Below are 11,972 nucleotides of genomic sequence, written 5' to 3'. Positions count from 1 at the left end.
AAAATTTGTTCTTCTCTGGTTCCCTATGAACCACCTGGGAAGCTGGAATGGTTTCAGGAGCTCCCATGAGCTCTGGCTCCCAAGTTCCAGGGCATCTGACTCAAGAACTTGCCACACACATGGGAGCTAATGAGCAGGAAAGACCTGGGAGAAGCTTTCCAGAATTCCTCATTTATAGGAACAGTTTTGAATTTCAGTGGAATATTCTATTTCTGAAGAAAACTGTTCTTCCTCCGGATATTCCTGACTATCTAAGTTTATCATTCATTAAAAAAAAGACAAGAGTTGAAGCCAATGTACCTGTGTAGATGGCTCAGATGCTGCAACCCTGTGACCCTTTTCGCACCCTGCTCCTTGGCCTGCCCTATTCTTATTCCTGACCCTCACTCCTGTAATATCAGACACAAACCTCACTCAATTCAGCCCCTGTTGGATGCAAGGCTTGGGCATAATTACTCCACTTGCAGCATCTTTACTTTTCATGGCACAGCATGTTGCACTACGTGATCACTGGCGATAATAAGCATTATTAATTTTTTTGCTATTCAGGAATGAAGTTTTTGGAAGACTGCCCAGTTCAGCCACTAATCCCATTATATCTGTTGGTGGGCGGTGTGATTGGCAGCTTAAAGGTAATGTGCTTTCTGTGTGTGAAAAATGCTGTGTGTGATGAGAATCTGACACGCTGAAGCTATGGCATGATGATGGCTGCAGAAAGCTGTGTGCAGGCAGCACTGAAGACAGCTCTCTGGAGCGGGCCGTGCTTGTCCCAGCACTGAAAGCACATATCAGTCAAGTGAGGCTCCAATGAGCTTTATTCAGTGTTGTCCCATACATGGTGGTGTGATCTGAGGGATCTAGGAGATCCACAGAGCATCTGTGTTACCATCCCTGCTGATGTAAACGGCTACAAAACATGGAGAGCCATGGCAAAAGGAGTCCTGTTTCCCCAAGCAATCCTCTGAGCCTGCCAGACCTTTCTCCTTCATTTGCAGATATATATTTGCTGCCAGTCTCCTTGGCGGGCAGAGACATCCCCGTCTGTGTTACAGCCTGGGCACTGTAAAGCTATAATGGGGTTGTCTATAGGGCAAATGACAGTTCACTGCTGACAGCCAGTGCTTCTGCAAGTCTCTGCATACCCTTCAGCTTTACACAGTGGTAACCAATTAAACTGGGAATTAAATCATTCCCCATGAAGGCCTTTGGGCAGTAAATAAGTGGAGAAAAAAATGTAAAAAATCCTTAATGTTTTTGTAAGGAATTTGAAATGGCAAATGCAAAGTTATCTGATCACACCATTGAACTTCCATGTACAGTCAGAGGTTCATTTAGTAGTAGTCTGGGAAAAAAAAAATCAGAATTGAAAGAAGAGTTTCATGCTAATGAACTGAAGCCCTCACCAAAAAAATGTTGAGTATGTGTCAGCTATTGGTGACTAAAGTCAGTTTTTCTTGTCTTAAACAAGATAGTAAGTGGATCAATTAATATTACTACCAAAATCAAATAATGGCTTGAATGTGGCATCAATGAAAGTGGGACTGGGTTATTTTGCAGTCTAGCAATACCTGCGTTCAGAAGAGTTTGGTTTACCTAACTCATAAGCCATCTTTTGAGGCAAGGTCTTTCAGCTAAACTCCGTCTGTCTCAGGTCTACCCTCTGCTATACCCATGAGCATGCCCAGTATTATCTTATGGAAACTGTGACTAAGCAGTATGTTTGGCTAACTTGAACTCCCAGAATAAGACTTGAAAGAATACTGTCCTGCTATGGGCTCTGTTTAGTCATTCTGGTTCATATTCACAGATCTGTAGCTTCCTCATCTGTTTCTTTAGTATCTTGATCATTTTAAAAGGCACTGGTAACCTATATATGCCAGCCAAGGATCAAATGTCTTCCATTAATTGCTTAGATGCATTTGAGTTCGGTAAATCCGCCTGGGAGTTTTCCCTGACTTCCTCCTGTCACCACCATACTCACCTGTCTGTCACCCCATTCCCTTTGCTGAGCACGATGGTGCTGGAGTGCAGGCAGCTGCCTGTGTGCTGGGCTCCCCTCTAAGCTAATGCGATATTATGGATCTTCCATGCAAGCTGCAGGCCCCCCGTATGGAAATCTGGGCCAAGTGGGTTCCTCTGTGTCAGGAGCCTGACTCATAGACAAGAAAACATCTCCCAAGACAAGGAACGTGCTCTGCTGGTCTGAACAAGCCAACCAAGTCTGAGCACTGATGAGATGCGAGAAATACAAGTGGAAAACCCCTCCTTTGCCCACGCTGGACATAAATCTGTGTTTCTCATGGACTTGTGCAAGTGGGCCAACCAGTGGGCTAGGAAAACAGCTTGTTTTGCCAATAAATACTTAAGCATTTATCCACAGTTGAACAACTGCAATGGGGAAGAGCAAGAAAGTCCTGTTCCCAGGATGCCCTGGCACTAGGCCTTGCCTCTGGAAAATGGGAAACATAGACTCAAATATAAACCAGGCAGAACATAGATCCAAATATTTTTTTTCCCTAGTTCAGAAAATGTTTTCCTTTTCCCAAGGACACATCTACCTGCAGGGAGCCTTGCATGGGAAACTGAGTATCTAAAACAGGACTGAGGCTTCCAACAAGCAGGAGGACAGCTGGGTATTTGAGATTACAACACCTAGTCCTACAAAGTAGGAAAACTCTACTCAAGTCATTCAGAAGTTCCTCTTACCTGTTTGTAAATGTCCCCAGTGCAGGGACTACTGTACTGTCACATATAGTCTGTTCTCATCCCTTCCCATCCTCGCTGTTGACAAGTTTTTCCAAATGTTTGGCCTAAATCTCACTTGCTCCTCAGGAGTTCATTGCTCCTCATCTTTCTCTTACATGACTTCCCCACACGCAATCTGGCTGTGGCCAGATGGGGTTCAGCATTTTCACAGCAAATCTGTTCATTTCCTTTTCTTCCCCGATGCCTCCAGGTGACTCTCCTGCTGTACGACTCAACCAAGATGAGGCAGCTGCTTTCCAAGTCTGTTGTGATTGATGACGACGACGATGATGAATATCCCTGGAGGCAGAATGCCCACAAGTACTACATCCACCTGACCCTCAGCCTCTTCCTCTTCCTCTGGTTCATTCTGGGAAACTACTGGGTGTTTTCTGTGTACCTGCCAAATTTCATCCCACCTTTTCACCAGCCTCAGGATTACTGTGATAAAACCCTGTACATTTTTTCTGTAGGTGTTCTCATCACTAGCCATACTGTTCTCTTTCTCCTTATCTTCTGTAGCTGCTGCATATATTGTTTTTCCAGGCAAAGATACTCTTCTGAGGAAGACTAAATGCTACAGAAATAAAGGCCTAGATGTTTGGGATAGGGTGTACAAGAAGAAAAGGCAATAATTCACCCCTGTGTCCATCTGTGTTGTACCTATGTATGATACCTGCCAACTGCAAGGGGAAATTGCAAAATACCATAGCATTGGAAATAGCTGATCTGGGGTACAGCATAATCATGTAAAATTGCTGCTAGAGATGCCAGGATGCACTCTTTCTAACTTTTGCGCCCCTTTTGTAACTGTTGGATGTTCTATCTTGCTTGCCAAATTCTGCAGTAAGCTCCTGCAGTTGATAAAATCTTCTAAAACCAGGTGTCCTTACTTATTTCAGCAGAGTACACTTTTGCCTATAAAAGCAGGCATGCTGTTCTCTTCCCTGGGATCTGAACACCTCCATGGCCTTGCTGAGGTACATTGCTGGCCATGCACTTTAGACAAGGAAGTCAAGACATGTAGAGATAAGGACCTGTATTCAGACCACCTTGCACGGTGCATGGACTTCAGCAGTTACTTGGATGCTCACCAGAGAGCTTTCCACACCAGTGTTAGACCAGTCAGTAAGCAGGTGTAACAGCAATATGGATGTGTATAAAAGGTGGCCTGAATATGTCCCCATGGTCTTTTGAACTTTGAGCAGGAAGCTGAAACGGGTAGCCTGAATATATCCATCAGAAACAGAGCTAAGGCCACTTGGTAAATCTTGGTCAGAGGCAAGAACCAAGACAAGAGCTACTGAGTATCAGATCAGTTTTTCAACATTCCCCAGCCTGGGGTAACTCCTCTTCCTCCATTTTTGTACAATGCTTATTTGTCAGTACCACATTGACACAAAGATTGTTGTCAGGCCATTAAGTTTAAGAGAGATTAAGTTTAGATTAGTTTATAGAAAGAGATTAAGTTTATAGAAATGAAGTTTATAGAAAAGATTAAGTTTATAGAAAAAACATCTATGTTGGTATTTTAAATGTAACAAATGATAATGGCACATGGAGGGGGAATGTGAAATTTTCAGAATTTTTTCTGCATTTCTCTGGTCGTGGTGTGAGTGTGTGTTTGATTTGTTCACATTGGTGCTTCACATATGGAAGTCTGTACTTAATGGACAGGGGTAATGAAAACACCTACTAAGTCAAGCAGTTAAAGCTTAAAGTTAAAGCAGTATCAGCTTAAAAAGCAGCCTCGTGCAGAGACTGTTGTTTTGTGGCATGTAATGGAACTAGCCCGCAACTGGTCCTGGCAGATTGTTATTTGTGTGGTGATGAATGTGGCATAAAGAGTTCTTTCCACTTTTCTTCTTATGTAGTTCTGTTAATATGGTGAAAGTGGAGGGGGTTCCTACCACACAAGCACCAAGGCAGTCCTAAACAAGAAATTGGATGTGCGTTTTGGGTATCCTTTTTGAGTTAAATGCTACACACCCAAAACCTTCATTTAGAGAAAGCTACCAGAGTTACAGGGCTCCCCTGGAAGGGTGAGATCTCTAGCACAACCTCAGCAATCTGGTAAACCTCATCGGGTCTGAGGCTGAACAGTGTAATGCCTGTGGGAACCAGCAGTCCTCAGCCACGAGCATTTACCTCAGCAGATATTGCACAGTTAACTAACAGTGCATTTAGTCCATATTGATTTTAATTCAGGCCTTGGCTTTAAGAATCGTTTATTATAGAAGGCTATCTGGTAACTGCAGAAAGCTGATCTTAGAGAAAAATGGATGGGAAAATCTGCTGGGAGTGGAGCATCGCAGTACATGATTAGCAAGTTCGTGTGCTGAAATGCAATCAGTGGAAACTCCTGACACTGCCAGCTCGCTTAGGCAGAGCACGCTTGGATGCAGGGAGATACGGCCACGACGACCTTTTCATTATGCACATGCATCACACAGCGTCTGGAGGAAACCATAGGCTGTGTTTTTCCAGGAGCTGCTCCACTCCACACTCTCTGCTGCCTCTCTGGTGGCGCTGCACCCCTGTGCCACATGGCTCTTGCCAAAAGGGAAGCCCAGATCTGCTCCTTCTCTGCCCAGATACTTGCTGGTTTAGCCCCTGAGCTCTTGGCTTCCAACACAGGCAGATCTTCGGTGCTCACTTCTGAACTGGTCTAGCTGATTTTACCTTCAGTGGGGAACATCTCTGATTCATTGAGATACCAAGACGTTTAAGAAATTGTGTATGAGCAGGAATAACTCCATCATTTGAGTATAACAAAACTGTTGTTTAATATTACACAGGAATTTTATCCAGAAACTTGAAGCAGGGATGAAAAGGAAAATTAAATTCAGTGACACAGCAAGGGAAATTTAACAATAAATTAACTACATATACTCTATACGTAGGACACCAGTACAAATTACCCTCTTCTTGCAAAATGCTGCTAGGAGCATCCTTGATAACCAGTCGTTGCTCACTCGATGACCATGTCACTGCACATGTCCTGGGACAAGTGTCCAGGCCTGTACTCCTGCCTGAGCAAACACGAGGGTATTTTAGTTCAGCCCACCACAGAAGAGGCTTCAGCTAAGTCACAGTGCCTTGCAATTTCTTTGTGCCTCTGTGAGGATAGTTACAGGAGCTTGTCAAATGTGTGGTGATTTATGAAACTTCAGTGGCACAATTATGAGCCAGAGACCTGTGTCTCGTTCAAGGATACTAAGAGTGATTAAATACAACTCATTCACAGTGGCTTACTGCGTTACCACTACCCTCCACACCCACCATTAGCTGCATAAGTTCTCTTGGACTGCTCCAAAGACTAAATAAAGCCTAGATCTAAGTGGAAGTATTTTAATTTAAGGCATTTTATCTTGATTTAACGGTAATCTAGGAACTTGGACACAGTCCACAGCATCTTAATTTGCAAACAGCAACTTCTTAAATTGCTTAAATCTCTTAGTTTGATGGTGTCCCAGTCATACATTCAGTCCCTGAGGGCTTAGACACATTTCTTCAACAAAATGTTGTGGGTGGCTGAAGACACACATGCAGAAGTCAACTACCTGAAGATAAAATTTACACCTTGGTATTTACTATTTTGCCACTAGACTAAAATTGAAAATTGAAAGATGTCTTTTTTTTTCAGTCACAGTAATATAAATGATTTTCTGGAAACTGAACAAAATATACTCTTCAACTATTTTTTTGATCTCATAAATATGCACTGATTACAATGGAAGAAATCAGCTATAAATATTCTAGTTAAATCATCTTCCTTTCCTGAAAAGCGAAGATCTATTTCTAGCTTTTAAAAGAAAATAAAATGGTTATTTCAATTGATTACATAGCGTGTGCACTGCTGGTTGTGTGTACTATGGAAATCTATATATAGATTTCCATATGTATGGAAATACAAAGATACAAAGGTATTTCTGCACACACCGCACAGATTATAGGCACATACATACCACATGTGCAAAGAAAGCAGCCATAAAATAAATTCCACTTAGCACATTTTATAGCCCACATTAAATTTCTCCTCCCACTACTCCACCTTCTTTGCGAATCGGCATAATGTAGTAAAGCTCTAAGGAGCAGCTTCCCACAGCTATTTTAAAAGCCACAGCCAGATAGATAAATGTCTCAGTCTTTCCATCCAAATGCTGAATTCAGACAGCTCTGAAGTCCTACCTGCTGCCTCAAACAAAAGAGTAAAGATGGACATCGGCTTAATATCCTCAGGAGTAGAAATAGGAACCGTGCACAGTCGTGGAGGAGAGAGAGATCTCTCTCACTGCACTTGCTCTGAGCTTTATGATGTCCCAAGGCATCTCACTTAAAAACTACAAGGTGACTGTGCAGAGAAAAAAAAAAAAAAAAGGAAAAAAAAAGAGGCAATAGCAGAAGCTATTCTAGGTTATTTCAAGAACTGTTTTAAATGTTGCAGATCCTGAAATGTGAACAGCCGGTGTAAATGAGCCTAAATGTTTTGGCTTTTCAAGCAAAGGGCTACAGACTGCTAAATGTTTAAAAGAGATTTTTCTGAAAGTTATCTTGAATCTTATATCTGACTATTTGTCTTCCCCCAGCCCTGGCTGAGGGAGACTGCCTCACAATGAAGACTCCTGTGTGCTCTCCATGCAATGCAGATGGGGTGGTTCCCTCAGCAATGCACTTTGAAACTGTTGCTTCTTTGCTAACATTTCTTGAGGCTCCTGTTTTGCTATCAGAGTACATGAAAATCCCACAGACCCTATTCATTAAGCTACTTTGCATTTATCTATCAGGCTAATTACAATCAACCCTGCTGCAGTTTCAGCGAGATGAACAGTTTTGTCAGAGGCTGAGTTCACCCACAGGTTAGAATCTCTGCTGCACTGGCTCTTGTGCGTGATCATTAACACCCAAGCGAAGGGGAAATCTGTGATTCTCTTCTCCATGCTGCAGTGCAAAAGCTCTAATGTGAGAGGGACAAGTTGCTGAGAACTGGCCCCATAGTCCAGCATACATGAAAGCTTCCTGGGAACCAGCATTCCTTGATTTCCATATGAGTTAGATACCTTCATGTCTTTATAGCTTAGACTCCCAATGCTTTGAAAAAAACATTTCGCCTTTCAGTATCAAGCCTGGCTACACAGGGTAAAAATAGTGGAGAAAAATATCTGCTATACACAGTTATTCACAGGTTGCTACAGACAACAACTTTTTATTTGCTTTGCTTTTTTCTTGCTCTTTGTATTGCTATTTTACTTTTGTGTGGATTTTACATCAGTAAATTCTATTTACTTTCAGGATAATAGTACATCAAAAATAATTGCTTTATTATTTTTAATGAGCTTCTAAAATATTTCCTCCAATAACTAGGTGAAATAAGACTTTTAGTAAGGGCATCTGCTGCTTACTTGGGAGAGGATGTTTGGCTCCATAGCTTTACATGTGTAACATTCAGGTATTTCTGTGTGTTCACACCATGTGGATTGCTTGTGGACACAAAACTTCAGTCTGTTCCTTTAGCATTTGAACACGGTGTAGGACAGCCACACAAGCTGCTGAAGTTTGTGTGCTGCCCTGCTTTTGAGGTAGTGAGAGTATCTAGACTATTAGGTAGTATCTGGAACCTAGTGGTAAGAACCATGTCAGAATAATCAATCTAAATGAGTTTTAAAAGTTGTGGAAGCATAAGAAAATAATAATAATAAAAAAGAGCTGGATGGAGTACAGCAGAACTCACCTGAGGCAGGAAACCCATAAGCATCGCTATACAAGACCAGCTTCAAGATCTGCTGCGACCCGTGTAAAGATCCCATTAACTTTAGGCCTTAAATGTGAAAAACAAACACAGGAGTCGGGCTCAGAGGAAGATAAGAGTGCAAAAGCCATACGCAATAGGCATGTTTTGCTCCCTTCTGATCCTACCTCTTTCTTTTGCAGCACCGCTGCCCCAGCCTGTAGCCCAGGCTTCATCCCAGAAGCCTTCAGAAATGCGGGGTCACTGCGGGAGCCCCAGGCAGACCCTCCATCTGCATGCGACGGAGATGAGCTGAACAGCGAGGCTCCCAAATGAGCAATTCAGGCAGGGTGATTATTTATAGCGAGAGAAAAGCACTAAGAGAAAGGCTGGTGGCTGCGGAAAGCGTTAGTGCATTACTGCTACAGCACAGCAACAGACACGAATGTGTTCAAGCCTGATGTCTGCTCTAAGGATACCAAGATTATCTTTCAGTCATGGGCATAAAATTGTGGTTTTTAGGGACTAAAAAATATATTTTCTGAGATGAAAATCAGCTACAAAGCTCTCATTATTTTTAAAACGGTTTACACAAATGTATATAAACTATTTCGCATTGATGCAGGAGAGGAATTCATAAGATTTAGCTGTTGCTCCCAGTCAGTTCCGGGAGGGTCCACAGTGTTCCCTGTCCTTGCCAGGACATGTGTGTCCCCGTGAGGCCCTGTAGTCTCAGACACCAGGAGGAGACCAAGGCCCTCGAGCTGTCCATAGGGCAAATCCCCACTGCTGCTAAAGCCAAGGCCGAGATTCCTTTCCCTGGTTGCTGGGTAAAAAGGAGCGATTGAGCAGAGCTGGCCACATTTGTTTCCCAGGAACAAAAGGCCATTTGGTCCGTGGACAGCCTGGCTGCTCTCTGAAACCCACACTGCTGATGACAGCTGCTGGCAAACCTCGCCGTGGCCGGGGTGTGAGAGCGCCCAGCAAAGCAAACGTCCTGCTGTTCAAAAACACACCATGCATTTCAAAACTCGGACCCTCTCTGCATTCGAGATGAGCAGCTTTGTCTTCTCTCTCCCTGCAAACTGTGAGCAATCCGGGTGTATCCCTAATGCTCCGGGGCCTGGATGCTGCTCTTTGGCTGCTCCCCAAACCCCCTGCTTCAGCAGGGTCAAGGAAAGGGTGCTGACTGCCTCCCCGGAGCTGATGACAGCCCTTAATCATCCTTATAGGCACTGGGGCAGCACTGCTTTCTACAGCGGGAGTTTTCAAGCGTCCAGCACCCACAGCTGAAGCAAACACTCAGCTCTCAGCGGCTCCTGACACGACAGTGACTTGCACGTGGTTCCCCCTTCCTTTGTAAAGCCGTCCCCGATTACAGACACGGAGCTTTCCTGCAGCTCTGGCCCTTAAAGGCTGCTCCTGCTCCCACCGCAATCAGCGGCGATGCTCTGATTGACTTAATGGGGGCAGGCACAGAGACTTAATTAAAAAATCGGTAACTGCAAGGAAAGGAGAGAAGGCAAAGCAGCCTGCCAGATCTCCTGTAAGGAGCCGGCAAAGGAGCTGGTTGTCCTCAAGACAGAGCTTTTAGCCGCTCCAAAAAATAATAATAGATGAGCTTGGCAAGATGGCAAAGAAGCTGCTCATAAACATCTTGTATGATGTATAATTGCTATGGAGCTCTTGAGTACTCTATCAGCCTTTTAGAGCTGTCTCTTGGGAATATGAAACATGTTGAAACGCCATATAGCACAGAGCCCTTCACAGCAATGAATATTTTGTTTTGGGGGGGATAATTAATACTTTGATAAAACTCCCAGTTCTTTGATAGAAAAGAAAAAAGATGGATTGACTCTAGATATAATTTTCCATTAGTCCAGGTGGGGAGACAGAGAGGCATTTTTCACCAGCTATTGTGCTTTAAGAAGTTGTGAAAGCCTCAGTTCATCACTACATGAAACCTGTAATACTTTGAGAGTCACAAATACAACTCTCCAGATTATTTTTTTCCTTTGAGTTTTTTTTTTTGTATTTGTGGAGAGCACATCTAACAACCTCAGATGCCACTTCTACGCTACTAAATACACTTACCTGAACAAGGGGTCCCCGACTGCAGGCCCAGATGTGCACAGTGGCTCCCATCTCCCCTGGGCTTAATGTGGTATCCTTAAGACATATAAATATATAGATATATTGTCCTTTTATCTTTCTAAAGTGTCTGAAATAGCAAGGGCTGCATTGCAGTCCAGTAGTGGCATTTTTAGAGTATGAGGTTGAGAGTGTGTGTCACAAGCCCCAGGATAAGGGCATATATGGGGGCATGAAGGTGCAAGCACTGTTAGGACAGAAGAGTGAGTCCAGTTTCACCCATACTGCTTGGCAATTAATTATCCCTCAAGCAAACTGTCCTCCAAATCATGTTTTAGTTTGATTTGGACAGAAAAAGCTGCTAAATACCTAATGAGAGCCTGAGATTCAACTAACATTTATGTAGTATGGCCAATAGCAGAATCAGGACCTACAAATATGCTGTGAGTTATGTGATAGGGCAGACATCCTTAAGGGGGTCCAGTCCTCAAGGGACATAGTTAAAGTGAGTCTGTTGTATTAGGACTAAACATTGACAGGGTGACGCTATCTTGTTCTGTGCTCAGATAGGGGAAATGCCAGGAGCGCCACAGACTTGTGGCTCTCTGGAGCCTCCCTATTCTGAGGGCAGACAGGATATGGATATGTATCAGTTATTGCCTGAGATAACTAACTCAGATGCTGGTGGCTAATCAATGAGAAGAATTCCTTGCCTCAGAAATCCCTCCCATCTGGGAGAGTCTGCTATCTGATTTTAATGCTAAACTAATATCAACCATGAAAGAAACACAAAACTGTAACTTTCCATTTCTTTCAAACCTCCAGAACAGATTCTAACTCAGCTAACTTGTGTATCAAACTAGAATTCAGTATAAAAAGCAGTGCGCAGCCAACGCTCTTGATGTGGATGGAAATTTTGCCTGTGAGAGTAATGCCAGGCAGGCCCTTCACTGGCACTACCCAATTAGCAGGAAAATTCTCTTATAGCCTCCCTGTGGCACATGACACCTGCTGCCTCATTGCAGTGATGGGTGGGTTAGCAGAGGGCATTCACTCAATCTCTGCGATCTCCTGCTTCTAGAAGGACAACACAAAAGCAAAACATCCCGGGAGGTGAAATAAGGATGCAGAAAAATCTAGCTGCTAGGCCAGTTCTCAAAGGCTGGTTCTGAAATGAAGCTGCTAGGCCAGGCAGAGAGAATTTCATGGCTGAAATATTTATACATGTGTATGTCAACACGGTGATCTGACGATTCCCTTTTGGGCGCAAGTTTAGACCCTCACGACTGGAAAAGCATGTGAGTGTAAGCAAACGTCTTCCAGCTTCGTCTGTTTGCGTGTGTGGTGCTACTGCTTAAAGGGCGCCACTTCTCAATGCTGATAAAATTTCTTGGAAATGGCATTTGTT

At 43.4% G+C, this 11,972-nt stretch overlaps 1 protein-coding gene across 1 annotated transcript; it reads left to right on the top strand.

The window, feature by feature from the left end:
• The first annotated feature begins 552 nt into the window (after window positions 1–552).
• Window positions 553–3,396, top strand: TMEM272 (transmembrane protein 272). Its single transcript, XM_088522292.1, has 2 exons — window positions 553–632; window positions 2,957–3,396. The coding sequence occupies exon 2, from the start codon at window positions 2,987–2,989 to the stop codon at window positions 3,317–3,319; it is 333 nt and encodes a 110-aa protein (XP_088378418.1). The 5' UTR covers window positions 553–632; window positions 2,957–2,986; the 3' UTR covers window positions 3,320–3,396.
• Window positions 3,397–11,972: the final 8,576 nt, after the last annotated feature.

This window comes from Tinamus guttatus, unplaced genomic scaffold (genome assembly GCF_059628265.1).
Source record: "Tinamus guttatus ecotype Peru unplaced genomic scaffold, ASM5962826v1 Tinamus_guttatus_pri_ptg000150l, whole genome shotgun sequence".
Taxonomy (NCBI): domain Eukaryota; kingdom Metazoa; phylum Chordata; class Aves; order Tinamiformes; family Tinamidae; genus Tinamus; species Tinamus guttatus.
This window is presented reverse-complemented; position numbering and strand designations above follow the sequence as displayed.